Here is a 22,436-nt window from a genome sequence, read left to right as displayed (position 1 = left end):
TAAACATGACTTCACTTTAAACCTTAAAATAAATAACATTTCTGCAATCGTTTAACCTTTACTTGTCATGTAATGTTTACTTTGATTGTCATGGGCCACAAAAGGCGTTTTCTCCGACATACTGTGACTGACAATAGAACTATAAAATACACCAAAAACGCAACATAATTACGAAATGAAACAATTTTATTCGTGTGCTGTAAGTCCGAATCCATAGGACTGTGAGGAACAGACCAAAATCCAAGCCTTTATTCGGTGATCTTCTTCTCCATCCCGAGCAGCAAGTCCAGTGACCGTGAGCAGCAAAGCCCGATCACACAAACCTACTGTATTCCACCAGAGAGGACTGCGGGTGCAACGCATCGTAATTTAGATTACTTTTGTTACTGCTTTTGACATTTTTGCAATAAATAAATGATTGTAATTGCATTTATCCGTCTGTCATGTTTTTCTTATACTGTACAGAAATGTTTAGGTTTATAGGTAGGAGTGGAATTAGCGACTATAAAAATATTTTAATGCTATATTGTTACTAAAATGGTTATTTTCCTGCGTATTTCAGTCATTTGCGTTTTATATCCTTTTATATTCGCTATATGGGTAGGTTAAGGGGTCTAAAAATCTAAATTGCGTATTAATAAAAATGCATATTTGAGGTTAAGAGTGAGGAGGAAGTGATCCGAGGTGTGTAGTGGAGTATCCAGCTCATGATCAGTGGAGCAGTGTCGTGTGTAAATAAGGTCCAGTTGGTTGCCTGATTTGTGAGCCGTAGTTAACACTCGCTTGAGATCAAAAGAGGCAAGCAGAGTGTGGATGTCTGCAGCCTGAGGTTTATCTAGGTGGATGTTGAAGTCTCCAAGCGTAACTAGGGGAGTACCATCCTCAGGAAAGGTTAAGACTTAAGACTGGTTTTGTGCTCCAGGGTCACATATGTTCTCATTGGCTGGTTCTGCATTCAGACGACGTCTGAATTTTCTTTTCACAATTTCTGAAATCTCAACCAAGCAGAACAATGCGCAACAATCTACTGTTGCCAGATATTGGTTACCAAAACTCACCTGAATGCAGTTGATGTCAAACTAGCTCAACTACTGTAAATCAAATTAAGAAAAAGAAAAATGTTAAATTTTCATGTTTTTTGTATTCACCCACTTTTTTTGACAGACAAAGTACACATCTGGCAACATGAGATAAAGACGTAGCTACCATAACAGTTACAAAGATTAATAAAATCAGAAAATTAATCTCCAAATGGAGATGTTACTGCATACTCGGTTGAAATAGTACAACCCAGAAGGCTTTGCTGCGCCTGCTCTCTGCCAGGCCTCAGGCTGGCACCAGCCTGCTAGTATTTTAGGGAATCCCCTGCTTTGTGCGGGTGGCTGAACTACTTTGGGAGTCATAATAACAGGGATGATTTTCTCCCATGATGCAGTCCAGCTGTCTGGGTGCATTTCATTTCACCACAGACACACTGAGGAGCAGATGCATCAGCTTTAGTTTCACACAAACCCACACACAAAGCTAACAGCAGATGCAGAACCAAGGTATCCACCCTTAAAGGTTTTGTTTAGTCATCCCAGGATATGGCATAAGCACTTTAACACACAGTATGTCCGTTTAAAAAAACTAAAACTATTGCTGATCAAGAGGAAAACAATTTTACCCATATTTTGTCCTCCAGCATAAAGTATTAAACTTATATGTGCAAAGATGCTTACACACTAGAGAAAGCTCTGACAGAGCATTTGATGAATATGCATTTTGAGGATGTGGAAAGAGCAATGTCAGTTTTAAACCAGGCAGGAATAAAGCATATTGATTTCTGAAAGCACTTTTCTCAACTTTCAGTTGCAGTGACAGGGTGTCACTTTTGCAAAGCCTTGAGAGTTTAGAAAATAGATTGAGCCTAGATTTTGGGGGGAAATGTTTTTTTATAAAAAAATAAGCAAGCAAAAAAACATCTGGAGACCACAATACAGACATGGTGAAGAACTCGAATCTAGAGAACAAACAGGTTCCATAAAATGTCAAAATTTAGTTTGTCATTGTTTTGCATCAGTCAGACTTTTGCCTGTTTTTGGTTCAAAATAACAAAATGTAAAACCACTTGTTTAATTGATTATCTTCAGTTTCTAACCTTTCAGATGTCATCAGTGTTCTTTTTTTGTCCTCAGATCAATAATAAGGCATGTGGGAGTGTATCTGTACCTCGTGAAGTGGCTCAGGACGCACAGAAGGTTCAGGAACTGGTGCTGAACAGCCCTCTGGGTGCCCATCTGCTCTCCGAGCGTGTCATTAAGAAGGCCATCCTCTCGCCCAGAACGGCCCTCATCTACTTCCTGGGGGACGAATGACATGATGTGCCTTACAGGAGTTCTGATTTCAGAAAGGACCGTACGTGAAAAGACTCTGATATCCACAGAGCCATTTTTGTACCCAGCCCCACCTCTCAGCCCTCGTCACCTCAGACTCCAGGTCTGGCGGTATTAGTGTTTTGTAGCGAGCTATTTCTGAACGCCCAGTTTTAGCCTGACATTACAACACCTCTGCTCTGACAGACCTGCTCTGCCTGAAATGGAGATGTGGAGGTCATGCTGTGCTTTCAGACAACAGTGGGATTCCTGCTGGGTCTCATAACCAGCGTCTCATCAAACACTCATTTACTGTAGCTGACTCACTGTCCTGTACGGAGTCTTTAGTTTTTTAACATCCTAGCTGTGGTGTTAGCCCTTTACGAAAAAGAAGTTTATTCAAGTGTGCTATTATAGTATACTTCTTTTAAACTAAAAAATAGTAAAGTATACTTTGTCTACTTTTTATGTACTTCTCAGAAATGGGCTTTATGTACTTCTCAGAAATATACTTAAAATGACATTTAAGTATACTTGACTTATACTTAGAAAAAGTATAAATATATTTGAGCTATACTTGTGTTCCTAAAATCCGTGTTTTCATTGTTATACTGTAGGGGCACTAGTACACATCTTCTGTGCAGAATTTCCAAAAAACACAAGTGAAGAAGAAACCGAAACAACTGATGCTTCCACGTGTATTCTAACACGATCATCAGACATAAAACAGCATCAAAACTGTGTAAAGTTGATGTAATGTCGACCAATGAAGAGGTAATAATGACTGTCAAGCTTTGGGGTGTTGATCGACTCTATCTACGTTTTGATTATCATTCTGAATCCAATTCATAGTCTTTTGTCAGCTTTTTGTTCAAAATGTTATTTCTTTATTTTTTAATTATGAAACTTACCCACATTCAAGTGTTTAAAAAAAGAATGCATGAAGCTAGAATAAAATGTTTTTGTTTACAAGCAGATACCCTGTTCTTTTGATGTTTTGTATGTTCAGATATTCATGTAACAAAATATATACAAATTAATACCTAAATAGGGACATAGTAGTATACTTAAAGTATGAATGTAAAGTTCACTTAAAGAAAGCTTATGAGTATACTTGCAGTATAAAACTACTAAACTAGTAGTTTACTAAGACTATACTTCAAAGTGTACTAAAAATGCTACTACAAGTATTTCATTCTAGAAAAAGTAAAAGTAGTTCACTTTTAGTATAGCTGCAGTACAAGCTAAAAAATATTGTTGTAAACTAGTTGTGTACTTAGTTTACTACTGTTATACTTAAAGCATACTTAAAAGTATACTTTTATATACTAGAAAGTGGGCCAATTTAGTCCCAAGGAGTATTGAAATAGTACACTTACAAGTATACTACTCGTACACTGATATTTGTATACTTGCTACATAAAGTATACTTAATAAAATAAACTTGAAGTATACTACTTTTTGGTAAGGGAGAGCACGTACACACTGAAGATCACACAATGTCAAACACTGTCAAGCAAATGATTTCAGTGGGGACGCTGCATCACAAGTACACTGAGAATTTTTTTTTAGGGTGAGGTAGAAAACAATAACAATTTACACTAAAACAAAATTTGAGAAATTGTTGACTCTGTTGCAACTCTGTGCATCTATGTATGAACCAATAAGAATGACTTCCAACATACTTATTTACACATATACACATTTCTATGCATCAATGCGCTTTTACCAGTTTATGCTTTGATAATAAACAAGCAAGTAAAGTTTGGAGTGGATCTTTGGATAAAAGCATCTGCTAAATGAATAAATGCAAATGCAAAGCAGAAATAAAATGGCATCATAAATAGTGTTTTTCAAGCCATTTCATATAATGCACATTAAAGTCGCTAACTGAAGTCGGGTCAGATTTTTTTTGCCCAAATTGCGACTTGCATGTGACTGAAGCGGTTTATCAACAAAAAAAAATTCTGTGCATCGGTTGTTGATTGGATGGAGGCAGATCTGAATTTGTTTAAAAGTCTTAGTGTTTTTTGTCTGTATGATGGTCAATGGTGACCAAAACTGGTAACAAAAACAGGTGTGAGTAAATAAATGATAACAGAATTTTAATTTTTTCATAGTAATACTAGATAAATAATATAAGTACACTGTAAAAATTATTTTTCTCTACATAAAAGAAAGATTATAAGAGTATGTTTCCAAAGAAAATGCCATTTCAGTCTTTCTACTTAAAAAAATTTTCTTGATGTTTCTAAGTATTTGTAAGTATTATTTTCTAGCAATTTCTGAGTGAAAAGAGTTTCAAAGTAGGCCTAATCCGTTTTTTTTAAGTGTACACAATAGGCATAATTATGGAAGCCCGTTTCCGCCACTAACTAAAAAATAAAACAAGGTAATTGCGACTTTTTATCTCACAATTGTGACTTTTCAGAATTGTGACTTTTCAGAATTCTGACTTTTCAGAATTGTGACTTTTCAGAATTGTGACTTTTCAGAATTGTGTGACACGCAATAGCGAGTTATAAAGTCAAAACTCTGAGTTATAAAGTCACGCAATTCTGACTTTCTTTTTTTCTCGGAATTGGGAGTTTATATACTTTATAAATCGCAATTCTGAGAAAAAAAGTCATAATTGTGAGATACGAACACACAATTTTGAGAAAAAAAGAAAGTCAGAATTGCGTGATATAGCTAAATTCGCAATTCGGAGAGAAAAAAGGTCATAATTGCGAGTTTATATCTCGCTATTCTGACTTTATAACTCGCAGTTTTTACTTTATAACTCGCAATTTCTGGGGAAAAAAAGTCGTAATTGTAAGATATGAACTCGCAATTGTGAGAAAAAAAGAAAGTCAGAATTTCGAGATCGCAGTTGCGAGAAAACCCCCCCGCAATTCTTACTTTATAACTCGCAATTGCGTGTTATAAAGTCAAATATAAGGTATTGCAAGATATGAACTCGCAATTCTGAGAAAAAAAAAAGTAAGAATTGTGAGGTAAAAAGATCACAATTACCTTGTTTTATTTTTTATTCAGTGGCAGAAATGGGTTTCCATACATAATAGATATGATCAAAAATGCATGTTCAAAATAATCTATAGCAATAAAATGGAATCATACATTTTGGGTGAACTATCCTTTTAATTTTAAGTTAATGAGCCTGACATCTGAAACCATATTTCCATTTTTAGTGAAAAAAAAAGTAAGAATTGTGAGGTAAAAAGATCACAATTACCTTGTTTTATTTTTTATTCAGTGGCAGAAATGGGTTTCCATACATAATAGATATGATCAAAAATGTATGTTCAAAATAATCTATAGCAATAAAATGGAATCATACATTTTGGGTGAACTATCCTTTTAATTTTAAGTTAATGAGCCTGACATCTGAAACCATATTTTCATTTTTAGTGAAACCATAGAACAATTATCTGAAGGTAACGAATAGATCCCTCTTTTAAAGGATTACTGTTAGACAGCTTTAGGAATGCCCATCATTCCCTTTGGAAATGAGAACGGAGAGACTTGAGTCATCACATTTCAACACCGGAGTAATTTGGCCCCATTTTCTCAGTCTGCAGCCCAACCCAATGACACAACGCACACCGACACCGCGCTCGAGTTAGCGCCTCGCTGAATGGAGTTGGACTGTGTTGCTTTATGTGTTGAGTGTCTGACCTTCTCCAAATGCATCAGAGAGTATGTTTCTCAGTACTTGAGTGAACAATAAGTTGAGAATGGGCATAAAGGAAGCCTTTCATGACAAATGAAGTGTTATGCCTTTAGGGTATTGACGTCCTGGGACAGTCGCTGACAGTACCTCTGTTTGGAAACATTTTTTGCCCTGTTACTCAGTAACCACACATAATTCAGCCTGAAATCGATCCCCTCTGCTGTCCCTTATGACCTTATATAAGTGACTCACTAATAAAACATTGTAGAATAATTTCCCAGAAGTCTTTAAAAAGAGGAAGGGATTTTTTTTTTGTCCCAGATGACTTGATATTTTTAGAGTATTCATTTCCTGTGTGTTGTGTCTTTTCGTATTGTGTTACTGCATTCACATTAGTGATCTAGTTTCATTTATTAGTTGTGTTTGCTAAAGCAAGCAGCACTATTACTATCTGAATACTTAAGGTTAAAGAGATAGTTCACCCAAAAATGAAAATGCTGTCATTTACTCACCCTCATGTCATTCCAAACCTGTAAGACTTTCTTTGTTCTGTGGAAATATGAAACAAGATATTTAGAGAAACGTCTCACAATGGAAGTCAGTTGTAACCAAAACGTTTGGTTACCAAGAATCTGAACAAATCCTTATACCTAAGTATTCAACTTTGGCACAACTCTTCGTACAGTTTCTTCAAATCGTGTGACTTGTTAAAGGGAGGTGTGTTATTATTTTTCTAAAGAACCAGATGATTGATTATTACTTGGCAAGCGATAAAACAGGCAAACCAAAATCACCCAAAGTGAAGGAGTCCTAAGAACATGTACTATTGACAATCAGGGATTCAAAAACTAAATTAAACTTATAAATAACACCTTTAAGCACATACTTTTATGTCAAATATGTAAAATATTTAACATTCTGCAGTATTTGTATGTTATTAAATAATAAAGTATTATAACTGATCATGCAAATTTTCAGATTTTTTTGCTTTGATTGAAGCACAAAATATGTTTTGCATGATGGAAAACATGATAATCAGGAAATTCTAAACTTCACATAGATTTTTAAAATCAACTTTTCACTCAAATTTATACTCACACCATAACAGCTCTCAGACGGTTAGAGCCAACTGTTTGTCAATTCTGGTCTACAATAATGCATAACCACTGTCAGCAGCTCTACAGTGGCCCCAAAAAGTATTTGGACACATTTGGTGACACTTACGAATGTCTGAATGTTGTTGCAGATACAAAATATCTGACCAATTGGAATTTTGTTTCAAGAAAGATAGCAAGAGAACACTGTTCAAGAAAAAACTTTTTTTTTAAAAAGCTGCGTTGATAAAACAAGTCTCAAAGTGAAGAGAGGTGTGAAAAATTGAAACACGTTCATATGTGACGAACAACACTTGTGTAAACATGAAGGTAAACTGACTAAAAATCACTGTCACAGCAGTTAATGAAAAGTCATAAAATGAAGAAGTAGTTTTAACCTTGTGCGGTCTTCGGTCACTTCTGACCGGAGAATTTTACATTTTGAATTTTTTTAAATCGTAGCTTCACCAGAATGGTACGAAACTTGGTGACTTTTGTGGCACTTGGTATGTGAACAGAAAAAAAATTTGAGGGCATGATTAGAAGAAGCTAAGTGGTCGTAAAAAAAAAAATAGTCACACATGGTCTTCGGTCAAAAAAGACAGACCGTAGTTAATGAATGGGAAATGGGGGGGGGGGGGAATACAAGAAAATACAGAACATTTTTGTGTGTACAATCTACAAACCCCCCACAATGCAAAAATTGCACAGCAATGAAGGGGTGAAACTCTAAAACATCTAGAGTGCAAAATCAACATACCAACTCACATACGCACACACACACCTATGAACTGGTGTGACTTTAACACTGCAACTATGTAAAATAAAATCAATAATTAAACTACAATGCAGTAAAAAAAGTGTAGGAAGGGGTTACGCTCTAAAACATCAAGAGTGTAAAACAGATACATCCACTCACTCACACACACTTACTTACACACACTCACATACACACACATACAGAATTATACATACTCAAATGAATTGGTATGGCTATAACCATATAGCCAAAATGAGTCAGAAGACTGAACTAAGAGGTTAAAATCAGATCAGACCCAGAAGGATTAAGCTCTGATAAAGCATTCCTGTTAATTTTTGTTACATTTTTATAGAATTTTAATGTTTTGTGTAAAAAAAAAAAGCTTTCTGTGTTCAGGTTTAAATGTAGTAATAATAATGCAAAAACCTACACTTCAAATCAACATTTAACACAACAAAAAATATAAACCTTGACAAAAAGTAGTCTTTGAGAATGCCTTAATATTCATTTAAATCCACAACCTAATAAAAGTAAACAATGATGTATAAAAACAACTAGGGAATTCACAAGCCTCTCTATAGAGTCCTATACAGGAATCTAGTGGTTACAGGTTTTTCTTTTTCTTTTTTGCTCTCACCAGGATGTGCTATCTCCCTTTACAAATCTAGTCTCTCTTTTAATCTGAAATACTGCATTAATTGAAAACTAATTGTAAAAAATATATTTAAAAAAATGTAATATTTTCAATGGGAAAAATGTATCATAATTATTGCATAAATATCAATTACTACCATAAAATTTTCTCTAAATACAAAAGAAAACAATATCGTGTTGGCGTGCATATGATACGCATCTACCCCACAACCCTAATCCTACCCATCGCGTAGCATATGCACGCCAAAGTCCATTTTTGCGTATCAATACCACGAGTTTTAATTTTTATTTGGCGTGCTATTTATACGCACTTCCATGAGATCGGGTTGACTTTTATGGTGCTTTTTGCCATTTTTGAAGCATTGAAAAATTATGAAACATTAATTTTAGGGACTAAACAGTAAATTCACTAATTAAATGAAAACCTTTCATATAGCCTATGCATTTTTGTTATATATCCATTCATTCATAGCCCAGGCTGAATCAGGCTCGTTTTTTTTTATGATAACACTGGAGTTTTGCTCCAGTTCAACAGACCAAGTTGACTCCCCAAGTAACCATCTCAAATTAACCGTTAGATGTAAAATTCACTATAATATATCAAATGAAATGCTGGATTATTTCCACGTCTTGTGGTGAGCAAATTATCTTCAGTGTAGACTACTTTAATCATGTTTTTATATTTATCTTTTTCACATCTGCAATTGTGTTTAGCAGCTTGCTGATTGAAAAACCCTCTGCCTGTTTCCACTTGACCTTCACTCTATATGTGTGTGTGTCTGTGGGGTTCTTGCCACAATGAGCCGTACATTCAATTGTATGTGAGCGTGTGAAATAACGATGTAGCCTAGATCCCTGTTACCAGTGCTTTTCCAGGCTTTTTCCTTTCCAGAAGCTATTCCTGGACCTGATTTTTTTCTAATCTGTTGTTAATTTCTTTTATTTCATTACATTTCAGTTATCAAAGGCAGACTTTGCTGTTACCTCTTCTTTTTTTTTATTGAGCTAGACCGTGATCTGTGGGAGTATGTTCAAGCTAATGGATATTTCTCACACTAAGGAAAGTTTCCTCCCTGTTGCATGGTGCCCGCTGAGGTTTGGAATGACGTGAGCGTGATTAAATCATGACAGAATTGTCTTTTTTGTGTGAACTATCCCTTTACCATGATGCAAAAAGAGTGAATTTCAGTCAGTGTCTTTATAGTTTTATGTTGGTCAATTTTCACAGTTTTTTGTCCTCTTTATAAAGTTTTTTTTTTTTTTCTGTTGAGTCGCCCCATGATGAGTCTTCCAGCCCTTCTCGGGCGCTCAAGCTGCCATGCCAGACCCTCCATGTACAGACAGATCAGGGGCCGACTGCGGCTGAAATAAAATTAGAAGCTCTAACTGAACGCCTGGAAAAGGAGATGGACGCCCAGCCAAAGGCTGAGTACTTTGGTAAGCACAACGTGATCACTGCCAGTTTTGTGTTTTTATATTTATCTTTTTCACATCTGCAATTGTGTTTAGCAGCTTGCTGATTGAAAAACCCTCTGCCTGTTTCCACTTGACCTTCACTCTATATGTGTGTGTGTGTCTGTGTGGTTCTTGCCACAATGAGCCGTACATTCAATTGTATGTGAGTGTGTGAAATAACGATGTAGCCTAGATCCCTGTTACCAGTGCTTTTCCAGGCTTTTTCCTTTCCAGAAGCTATTCCTGGACCTGATTTTTTTTCTAATCTGTTGTTAATTTCTTTTATTTTTTTTACATTTCAGTTATCAAAGGCAGACTTTGCTGTTACCTCTTCTTTTTTTTTATTGAGCTAGACCGTGATCTGTGGGAGTATGTTCAAGCTAATGGATATTTCTCATACTAAGGAAAGTTTCCTCCCTGTTGCATGGTGCCCGCTGAGGTTTGGAATGACGTGAGCGTGATTAAATCATGACAGAATTGTCTTTTTTGTGTGAACTATCCCTTTACCATGATGCAAAAAGAGTGAATTTCAGTCAGTGTTTTATAGTTTTATGTTGGTCAATTTTCACAGTTTTTTGTCCTCAAAGTTTTTTTTTTTTTCTTCACACCTTAAACTTAACCGCTTATCAGGGGTGGAACGGTTCAACTTACTCACGGTTCGGTTTGTATCACGGTTTTAGAGTTGCGGTTTCGGTACGGTTCGGTATGTGCTATGTTTAGGCAAAAACTATACTGTCAAATAAAAGAAAATAAGAATAATCTATCTAACTACAAGCAACAGCACAAATAAATACAATAGAGTAAAGATACAAATAAAATAAACAATGATTTTCAGGGTTTTTTTTAGGTAAGTCTAACAGTTTTAGGAAAAGAAATTGAATAAAGTAATGAAATGTAAAACAACATTGCATATTTGACCGTATAAATTAAAGATGAATCTTTATTAAAGTTACAAAAGCTATTCAATCAAGAGCAGTGAGTGATTTCTTTGTTGTTGCTGTTTGATTAATATTAAGAAAGTGCTGTCACTTTAAGAGAATGCACTGATCCAGTACGTTCAGCCGGCTATGTCCGCTATAGGATACTTACCAAGATGGGCATTTTGACACAATTTTTGTGTGAATTTGTCCATTTAAACACAATACTTCAGAGAGAGCTTAATATTTGCGCTCGTTCTGAGGCGCGGGCTTGCGCTCCAGATGAGCTCACGCACAAATCTTCTCACTGCGCACGCGAGCTCACGTCCTCTGGCTCTTAAATGTTTAAACTGGCTAAGCTTAAATGAGTTTAGTTTAAACAGATATCAACGTGTGCTGTTCAGGTCTCACCTGTGTGTGCGTGCTATCAGCACCCGGGTGATGATGGAATAAATGACTGCTCATATTCCAGCATACGGCATTCGCATTGAACAAGAGTGAATGGTTTGTCCACTTTTTTTTTTTTTTTTCATCGCTGTTTTTTTAATTTATTAGGAAGCCAGAATGCGCATCCATCAACATGAGCTCACGCACAAATCTTCTCACTGCGCACGCGAGCTCACGTCCTCTGGCTCTTAAATGTTTAAACTGGCTAAGCTTAAATGAGTTTAGTTTAAACAGATATCAACGTGTGCTGTTCAGGTCTCACCTGTGTGTGCGTGCTATCAGCACCCGGGTGATGATGGAATAAATGACTGCTCATATTCCAGCATACGGCATTCGCATTGAACAAGAGTGAATGGTTTGTCCACTTTTTTTTTTTTTTTCATCGCTGTTATTGTAATGTATTAGGAAGCCAGAATGCGCATCCATCAACAGAAACATACATTAGCCGAACCCTGTTTGTTTTACGTGTTATTTATAGCAAACCATATTACAGATGCGTTGTCAGATTTAAGTTGAACCGCGGTCCTAGTGCGTGCCGAACCGTGTGTGGAGAACCGTACGGTTCGATTTTTTTTTTTTCTGCGAACTGTTCCACCCCTAATTTATATATACATAATAAATATACATCATAAACAAACATATAGTATGTAAACATAAACTTTCATTGCGATTTTACAGTATATATTCTGCTTATATTAATGGGAGTTGTGTAAATACCGCCAAAGGACCCTATTCACAAATTGTGATGACGTTTCCACACTTATTAACATTGTAAATCTAGCAAATATATGTTATCATATATATATATATATATATATATATATATGTATGTGTGTTTTTTTTGTTTGTTTTTTTATATATAAAAAAATCCAATGCACACTTCTAAGGCTATACTTTGGCATTAAATTTCAGAACACTAGTTGAGTGTTTCTAATACAACAGCAGAGTGATGGCAAGTTTGACATCTTTCTTCTAACTACTGTAAACAATTTTTTTGCCAAGTCATAAAATGCTTTGTTTTTGTTTGTTTAAAACAAACTTATTTACATTTATTAAAAACGTATGAAATTATTAATCAAATCCATATTAATAATACAGCGTGATTAAAAAATAATCCCTAAATAATATAATTTTTGACTTTATACTAGACTGCTGCACGTCTGGTGGTTATTTACCACCATGTCGTGCATTAAAATTGTGCAGTACATAACTAGCTGTGGATTACCCCTAATTTATGTGCTATTGAAAAGCTCATTGATGACCAAACTAGTCTGTTTACATTCATCAGGGAAGACCAAGTTTAGGCACTGAAGGATGTTTCGACATCCACCTGTGTCCTGTTGATGCGTTCTGGATGCTGAGTTGGCAGTAAATGGCAGAGTAAGCCATGCTGGTGTTTATAGTCTCAGTCTGACAGCTGCTGCACCGCCGGGATGTTAAGGAATGTCTGCATTTTACAAAGTAGCTAAACGAGGACAAAGAGACGATAATAAATTACAAGATTCTTTAGTGAAGCCTAATGGCGGTTTTGCCTCTGCTGACATCCAAATGGTTGGCGTCCCCCCTGTCTGGAGTCGGTTATGCTTGGCCTCTCCCTGCTGCTGTGTTTTATTTTGGAAGAGAAAGTGGGTGAGATGTGAGTCTGGGTTGGAGGGAGGGAGGGAGTCCCGCCTTGTGCACACAGACATACCAACAGCAGACATTCATGCTTTGTGCCCTGCGCTCTTTTGATGATGGATTCCTTAATCTGCCTGTTGACTAGATGGCTTTATCTTAATTGTCGTCTAGGATTCTTGGCTTCCTGTCCCTTAGCTCTCGAGTTCATGTCCTGCTCTCTTGAATGGCTGTACGCTGGGTCCAGAATTAACCGTTTGGCCTACATCTCAATGGCGGGTGAACTGGGAAAATGTACCTGCTATAATTTCTTAAGCCCTATTTGGACATTTTTGACCGAGGCCAAATCCATATGATAATTTAATTGCTGTATGAATGCACATCTCTGAGCTTACAAGAAGGGATCAGTCCCTTCCCTGTTGCACTTTGCGTTAATGTGAATGCATGTTAAATGCGGACACTTTTATTAGTGAAATGCTGGAAATTGTTTACAAAAATAATATTACAATACTGCTTCACTACAGTGAATGGAGAAGGAATAAATCACGTTTTGTTCTTTTAAAATGGGCCGTTATTATAGTATGCAATCAAATGTAAAATATTTCTATACATTTATATAAATTTGGGCTTGCACAATAATTTTACAAGTCAAACAAGAGGCCAAATGTTCAACTTATTTCTGCTAATTTCCACATTTTAGAAATGACATCAATCATTTAGAGAGCTGAAATGCAAGACAGAAACCATTTAAATCATTGCGCATTAATTAAATGGTCAGGATATTCTTTTCCGATTATTAAACTAAATATGGAGTTATTTATTCATTTAATAAATGTACTAATAATATAACTGTATTTTGCATAATTTGTTTTTCCCCTCTATCACAGGATTATTATTTCTGTTTTCTCCTTGCATAGTTGTGACAGTTGGTGTGCCGCAACCAGTTCAGTTTAACTATGCATTATGTGTCTGTTTCTGATAAAGTACGGGACAGGTGGCAAGAAAGTGTTTTACCTATTTGCCAAAGCTAATTTGTACTTGTCTGGCATTTGGTAGGTGTAAATTTAGTGCCCTGGCTGTACTCACATGAATGTATTAATAAGCACACGTGGGCTGATAAATAGCAAAAACAGATTTAGTCTTTTATTTTAGATGCTGTAAATAAGTAGCACTGGTGCTGATGAGAATCTACTGACTGGTCATGCCAGCTCTCAAGGGGCTACATTTACTGGTAATGGTTATTTTGAGTCGATGTAGATCTGTGTGCAAGATGTATGTTATCTGAGATAAGTTTGAAACAGTCCAGTGTGAATGTGAGCACATTTCCCTGCATGTGTCATCTGTGATAATGTGTTAATTTAACAGAGAGGGATGCTTGTTAGAAATTCACTCCCACGTGATTTGTCCATGATTTGTTTCAGTTCACCGCTATTGACAGCATCTGGAACATGCTCGATTACCACAGAAAATCATTTTGATCTGTCGGTAACCGTTTGGAAAATCTGCAGCGGCTCATATTTAGTCAAATAAGCTTCTATCAATTCTAAGGCTGCAACTAACCTTTTTTTAATTGATTAATCTATTGATTAATTTTCTCTAGTTAGTCTATTAATCTAACATTTCCCCCCTGATAGATTATTTTCTGATTTGCCCTGAATAATCCTTTGGTTAACTTACCAATAACCATAACTTCTGGCATTTATCTTTCTACGTTTTATTCAAACAGTGTAGATTTGGGTTAAATGTGGCTATGTTATTATAGTGTTGTTTTTTTAAATTAATTTTTAATTAATTAATTTTTTGTATTTTCCTTTTTTTTCGTTTTCTCATACTAGGTTGTTTGAAAAACACATTATTTTTCACATATTTTACATCATTACAGCACCTCCGGATGATGGTAACCGCTCTAAGTTCATCTGCTTTGTGAAAGCTAGCGTGTCTCTGACATAGTGATAACACTCGTTGCCATTTCTAGTGCAGCTCAACCAGGTCTCGTCCCATTCGTCGATATTTGTGATATCACAAATCCCGGAAAATATGCGTTGTAGTCCAAATGAGTCGTTCGTTGTAGTTTTTGAAGTGATTTCTGTTAAATAAAATATCTCCTTTTGAAGTGGACTTTGAGCTTTGTAACTTTGCAGATCTTTTTTTTACTCAAACAGCAACATTACAGACTAACTACACTTGAAAAAGTGAAAAAGCATAATAGGACCCCTTTTAAGTTTTAGTAATTTTGTTGTGTGTTTGACATTTTTATTACTTATGTTTCTTTAAATACGTCTGTATCATTTTTATTTAATGTATTTTTTTGTTGTTTTGTCAGTACATTGAGTTAAACTAAAGTTTTTTTAATGTTATTTAAGTTAAAATGTATTTTTATTTAAAGTAACAATTTTTTTTTAATATAGGTTTAGTTTTAGTTAACTATAATAACCCTGTGGTGCGTTTCCCAAAAGCATTGTTCATTAACTATGGTGGTAAGTTCCATTGAACTCTATTGGTAACGACGGAACTTGTGAACTTAGTTGCTTTTGGGAAACGCACACCTGGTTGTGAGTCCTCACTCCTGAAAATTTTAAGATATCTGTTCTGTTCTGTTCTGCAGTTTTCATGCTTGTAAAAAACTAAATGCTGTATAAACACAACTGTGGGACTTACATCTGTATTCTAATGCTGAGTAAACACAACCTATTTTCTGCTGTGAATAGTGCTCCCGAGTATGATTTACTTCAGTGCCTAGTGCCGAATGTAATCGGAAATGCACTTTATTTATTTGAAAATGTTGCTTACGCCATCTTAGAGCATAACCACAACGTAAATCTACATTATTTAGATTTATAAACAAAGAGCAATAGAATTTTTTTTTTTTAACCACTGTATTTTTAAATTACTCAATTTATTGAGACAAACAACAAATATTTTTGTTTTAACAATCAAACACAAAATAAAAATAAAAAATGTCTAATTTCTAATGTTTAATATGCTGATTAAATAGGTTTTAAGGAAACTTTTGTCTTTATTATTATTATTTATTATTATTTTTGAGCAAAATAAAGCAGCGCATTTAAATTGTCAACGCAAGGAAACTGTCTATAAAAACATGTGCATTGTCTAAATTAACTCTAATTAAAAATCAAATATAATTTCGTAAATTGCATAAACCATTATGAACAAAACAGCATCATGTATTTATGCATTGCATAATCCAAAGAGCCGAAGCGTCATTCGCTCAGATTGCATTAAAAAACATATGAGATGCAGTGAAAAGGAATAAACCTCCACAAATTCGTGACGTGCTTTCTAAAAGTTTAAACTGTTTTAACTTTGCATGGCTTTCTATACATCTCTTGTGTGAAACGCGAGTGCAGCAGTCATATTTGTCTGTCTAAAAATGCGCTGAATATGCGTTTTGTGTGAATGGCTTGGCTTCGGGTTTAACCTAATCAAGATCTTCCCCGCATTGAGCTTCTATATTTCTCGAATATTTTGAATGAATACCGCGGCAGTGGCACGTCTCGTGGACTAGACTAACAAAACATTAAACTACAACGTCACTTACATCATCATCATCACCACCGCATCTCGTACACCACTGATGACGCTCCCTTACGCACACCTAACATTCAAATGCAAAAGTTTATTTTAAATTCGACTAATATTCATTCTTTATTCACAATCTCCTCATCACAGGCAGGCACAGCACTCAATTCAGCATGTGTTTGTGTGTGCTGTCTGCATCACTCATAGCACGTGCCTATATCGTGCGCTATATCGAAAACTTTTTCTATCATAATCGAAGAAGGTGTACCGTCGATAAATATCGATGCCTAGGCCTAATTCTGACCCTAATTAATTCTTACATACAAAAATATTTTTAAATGTTAAATTGTTTTGAATCCAGACTCAGTTTAAAAGTGCTACAACATGGTGTTTAAATGAATCGCTTCAAACACTTTTTGTAAAGCAGATGTGGGTCTGATTGTGTTTGTGTAGAAAGCCTGACTGTGCTTGGCGCGTTTGGATCAGGCTTTGCTGAGTGGGCAGAACTTGTTAGCATGATGTTTGCTGAATACCAGATGAAACAGAGGCTCTTTTGTGTGGGGCCAGCACTGGCTAAGAGCAGACCTCTGTCTGTTTAATGCTGTTATCTCAGCTCCCTTGCGTATGCCACGTAGACCAGCCTGAACCAACAGAGATGGACAAAGAGCCTCTTGTGCTCTCAGCTCACCTTCCTAACAGACAGTCTTGTGATTTCACTTCAGCTGTGCAGTTATCTTAAGCTCATCTTAATGTAATGTTCTCTTAAGGTCATAGGGTCTGCTTGTTTACCATACCATACCATACCGTTTGTGTGTGTGTGTGTGTGTGTGTATGTATCTATGTAAGATCTGTATACATAATTGGTGGCTGACTAAATACTTTTTTGCCCCACTGTATAAGATCTGTAAAGTCACAAAGATTAAAGTCTCTAACCCAAAGAGATATTCTTTCTAAAAGATATTCCTTCCTAAAACGCCTCATTCAAACATGCCCCCACAAATCTACGTCACTGTGCTAGACGAATTGCATAAAGAAAGGAGGCATAACTTTTATTCTCACTGTAGTATTGTTGCCGCCGCTGCCGTGGAGACGCTGTGTTCTTCCAAATATGTCGCATGCTTGAGGTATTCAGTCAATCACAATGCACCGGATAGCTGGCCAATCAGAGCACACTGTGCTTTTCAGACCGATGAGCTTTGTAAAAATATTTTTTTGCATTACACCAAATACACAAAATAATGTTCTTTTTAACAACGTCATATGACCCCTTTAAACATACTACAAACTTTTTTGTAAAACATTTTTCGAAGTTGCAAATAATGCAAGATTGTTGAAATAAATTTTACAAGAAAATTTCAGCCTTTAAAATTTCATGTTTAATTCATTTTGTTGATTGACGTTTCATTATATTTATTTGTGAAATATACTAATCATTTTTGAGTGGGAATAGTTTGAAAGTAAATGCTACTCCGTGTATTTCACTGTGGTTTATCATGCTTTAACTAGGAGTTGCACCAGTTTTCTAGTTGAGAAGTTAAAAAATAAAAATAAAGGGAACCAAGCTAGACAAATTACTGACTTGTCAAGTAGTTAACATTTTTTTAAATCTAATGTACTTACAACTTTGTATGATTTTAATATCAATTGCATTATTACAATTAAGTTAAATTATCAGTGGCCGTAAATATGTATTTTAGGTATGAGAGTGGCATTTGGGATTTGGCTAGTCTTGGATTATTTTTGATTGGCCATTGGGCTAGTTTTGTTTCGCAGACTTGGTAACCCTGATCCCGGGATGCGCCTCATGAAGCTTGTTTGAAAGAATTAATCAAATGTGCAGAGCTGTGGTCTAGATAAGAAATAATAAAATTTTAGTTTAACGTAATTCCAATACCTCTATTTGTAATTACATAACTCCCAATATCTCCAATATCAATATCCAATGCTTCACACTGACTGTCCAGTCAGAACAAACATTATTGTGGTTAGTGTCACAACACAGCTGACCTCTGCACTGACGCTCAGACGCCTCTTCAGCATTGCCTTCCCTCTTACACACTCTTTCATTAAGTTATTCTTACCCATATAGAATGAAATTGAAAGTGTGACCTGGTTTGTTTTTTTGCTCTTTTGCAGGCAGCTGTGTGAAGTGCAACAAGGCTGTGTATGGAGCGAGTCAGGCGTGTCAGGCCATGGGCAGCCTGTACCATGACAGCTGCTTCACCTGCAGCGCTTGCAGTAAGTGTGTGTGTCATACAAACTCACTCAAGATATAAGCTCGCTGTCATACGAAAGTAAACACGGGGGCTGCTGAAGTAATCGTTTACACATTCATTTATAAGCTGATGTGCCGCCGAAGTCAGCTAATTCGTGAGCAAAGATAAGAGGACACAGAGCAAAGTTTTTAAATATTTACGATAGGACCCCATAAATTTAGCTTGTCACTGCTATAGTTATAAGTTCAACACCTCTGCGTCTCTCCACTGACTACATCCACAACTGTCTGTCATATTCACTGAGTGATCATACCAGCATATAAAATCTTTGGAGTGACTCCTGTCAGTGCAGAATTATGACGAATGTCCATCTTGTGTGATGTAAATGTCGCATGAATTCCGATATGACCGTTCAGATTGCGGTCGCATTGCAAATCATCTGACCTGAATCGGATTTAGGACCACATATGGAAGTGGCCCAAATCAGAATCGTAAAGATAAGATTCAATGTGGTTTGTGCTGTTCACGGTGTCATGAAAAAAAAAAAAAGATTTTTTTAATGCTTTTAAAAGAAGTCTCTTCTGCTCACCAGGGCTGCATTTATTTGATCAAAAATACAGTAAAACAGTAATATTGTGAAATATTATTACAATTTAAAGTAACTGATTTATATTTGTATTTATACTTTTTGTTGCAGCTGTTATAATGGAATCGTTTGTCCCTGTTTGTTGCTAATATGTGTGTGCACAGATTTATGTTTGACGGTCAAATTTGAAGCTGTAGGTCTGGTCTGTGTTGGATGTCAGACTTCATCTCAGTTTGTCTGTGTTTTGTAAATGATTTAGCTTGTGCTTCGGGCATATATGTGTGTGTTCAGAGCATATAGGCTGACAGGAAACAGCACTGGGTCTGACTGAACTAAACTAAACAGAGCCCATGCACTGCGGTGAAGTTCAGATAAACCTTCATTCCATGCATTCATCCAGTCTTGTTGCCTCACTCTTTATTTAGCTCCGCTCTGGCCCCTGGGACTGGCAACTATTTGAAGGAAAATGAGCATTCCTGAGCTTCTCCTCTGCATGACTGCCTCTGACCCACAGCGTCGCTCTCCGCAACGGCTCTTTAGTTCTCTGTGTGTGTCCAGAGTCTTGTTATGAGCGCAGTAAACGTGTACGTGTGTACCTCCACATGTTTACACGGATTACGAGACTAAAGATAGTGAGAATGCACAGCGCATAGTTGTGCAGGAGAGAGCGGTTGCCCGCTGGAGAGGAATGCGGGGAGCGTGCGAGTGAGGTGGGCTGACGGGTCCGATGAGCAGATGGAGGAATGTCTGATGTGTTTGGTCAGCTGGAGCCAGAGAGGGAACGAGAGAAACAGGTGTTTGATCTCCTGGGTCAGAGTGCAGTATGTAAATGAAGACACGAATGTTTGGCCAATGCATTGCAAGTGCACAGTCCCTCTGTACATACATACCAACACAGTAACGAAAAAGGATTTCGCTTCAGCTGTAGGACTCTATAAAATGTTTAATTTTTTACCAAATTCATTTTTTTTTCTAAGTTCTGTTTTTTCAGTTTTAAATATTATAATTATTATTATTATAATGGGTTCTATTATATTGTTCAAATTACATTTAGTAGTCAAAAAGCATGTCTAATTACCGTATTGGCCCGAATATAAGACGACCCCTCTTTTTCCAGATGTACTTTTTGGAAAAAGGCTTTTTAAAAACCAAATCTTGTTTTTTCTCAGTAAAACACATTTTGTCTTCAATTATTTTCATATTGCATGTTTTTCCTATTTTAATTTTTGTTTTGAAAGTATGGTAAAAACTGGTAAACTGTACCAACAATCACATTTAAAAAATATACACTTTTTGATATACCATTTAAAAACAAAAAAACAGGTAGCCCATCTGAATTAGGAGATTTAGGCTATCCATCTAATAGTAGCCTACCAAAATCTTATTAACAGTAGAAGTTAAATCTTACTGTAGTCTTCAAATCTGGGTACTGTCTTACGTTTTAAAATCACAAAGAGAGTTTGGTCCCATCAGGCTAACGTGACAGTCACGACTCATGCAGCTGTAAGCTTTTCTGCTTCTTTTGTTTTTACTCTCGATCTTATATTCGGGTCCATACAGTAATTGAAATCATGAAACTTTATACAGTTTAACAACAACTTAATTTTGTTCCCCAAAATCTGTTGTATTTTCTCAAATTCTGTGTTTCCTTTTTTTTTTTTTTTTTTACTATGGATTCCATTTTAATGTGTTAATTAAATTTTAATAATCAAAAACATGTCTAATCATTTGAGATCAATGAAACTTTAACAATGTTATGTTTTACGTTATGCTATTATTCTGTATTCACAATTTCTTCAAGTTGACTCAAACGTTTATTTTGACAGGTTGCCGTAAAGACCTTTTCTCATGTTCCTGTGTGTGTGTATATGATGGTAGTTTTTTTTTTATTAAATACATTTCATTTTTATGACTAAATTCTGCGATTCGGTCCATGTTAGAAATCATAGAGCCCTACAAATGTCTGTGCCTTTAAAGGGGTCCAATTATGCTTTTTCCCTTTTTGAATTTTAGTCAGTGTGTAGCGTGTATGTTTGAGCATAAAAAAGATCTTCAAACTTACAAATCTCAAAGTCCACTCCAAAGGGAGATATTTCATTTTTTTAAAAATCCCTTTTCAAGAACTACAACGAACGGCTCGTTTGGACTACAGCGTTTGTTTTCCGGGTTTTGTGATGTGATATAAAGCGGCCCATTAGAATATCATTCAAATAATACCGGCCTACGGAAATCCGAATGGTTGGGGGTTGGGGAGGGGCGAGCTCGTGGTTAGAACGCTTGGTTGAGTGCATCAGACGAGACGACGAAGAAGAAATGCTACTGTAGCCTGAAGTTTTCACAAGTTATTACACATGCACCTGAATAATTATGTATGTAACAATTGTGAAAACTTTTTTATAATAAATTGCTGACAGTACAATACTGTACAGTGATGTAATCTGCAGAATTTACACTTCAATTATGAGACTACAGTGTTTCCCATACATTGAGCGCGGGTGTTTTTATATCACTGTATTTCTGAAGGAAACCGACTGTCTTCAGAATATTGGATGTCATTTTCAGTTAATCTTGCATGTAATGTCTGATAAAGCAGTGTTTTTGTGAGCGGAGCGCTGCTTTGTGTACAGCTGTTATCGGGGAAGCCTTGATCTCTACCACTCAACCAGCGCCTCCTGCTTCCAGAGAAGGAGTTTGCATATATATGCTGCCCGCCTGGGAAACACTGGACTACGGTACAAATAAATTCAACTGTATAACAGTTTCACTGCAATTCATGTTATAATGTTAGAATTAAATAACAATAAAAATAATACATATGCACTTATCTGTACATAGTAAATGCAGTTATTTTTAAGCGGTTGTTGATATCCTATCTAAAATGTGATTTAGCCAAAAAAACAACAATAACGTTACCACTTTAATATGTCTTGCAATATTTGTGCGTGCAACGGTTCTGCGCGATCCTCCTGTTCAATATTCTCTGGGTCTGAATCCGGCTCAGATTGATATGGCAATATTGACGCCATCCTTAACTAAACCGGAGCAGACAGAACTTGCTGCTTTGGCAAGGGGTGGGGCAGTACTGAAACACCATCTAAGCTGTTCGCCAATCACAACGCACTGGGA

General features: G+C 36.1%; 2 protein-coding genes across 2 annotated transcripts in view; both read left to right on the top strand.

Annotated features, from left to right (window-relative positions):
* Window positions 1-2,724, top strand: part of LOC107598928 (probable leucine--tRNA ligase, mitochondrial) — an 18,209-nt gene extending 15,485 nt beyond the window's left edge. The window contains exon 9 of the mRNA XM_016290371.1: window positions 2,178-2,724. Within this exon, the coding sequence (XP_016145857.1) occupies window positions 2,178-2,357 (180 nt within the window). The 3' untranslated portion in view covers window positions 2,358-2,724. The remainder of the gene's footprint in view (window positions 1-2,177) is intronic.
* A 6,978-nt stretch (window positions 2,725-9,702) lies between these two features.
* limd1a (LIM domains containing 1a) overlaps window positions 9,703-22,436 on the top strand; it is a 37,988-nt gene continuing 25,254 nt past the window's right edge. Inside the window, exons 1-3 of the mRNA XM_016290391.1 lie at window positions 9,703-9,713; window positions 9,785-9,972; window positions 18,645-18,746. Coding sequence (XP_016145877.1) covers window positions 9,703-9,713; window positions 9,785-9,972; window positions 18,645-18,746 — 301 coding nt within the window. The remainder of the gene's footprint in view (window positions 9,714-9,784; window positions 9,973-18,644; window positions 18,747-22,436) is intronic.

The sequence above is a fragment of the Sinocyclocheilus grahami genome, unplaced genomic scaffold (assembly GCF_001515645.1).
Source record: "Sinocyclocheilus grahami isolate Dianchi unplaced genomic scaffold, SAMN03320097.WGS_v1.1 scaffold258.1, whole genome shotgun sequence".
Classification (NCBI taxonomy): domain Eukaryota; kingdom Metazoa; phylum Chordata; class Actinopteri; order Cypriniformes; family Cyprinidae; genus Sinocyclocheilus; species Sinocyclocheilus grahami.
This window is presented reverse-complemented; position numbering and strand designations above follow the sequence as displayed.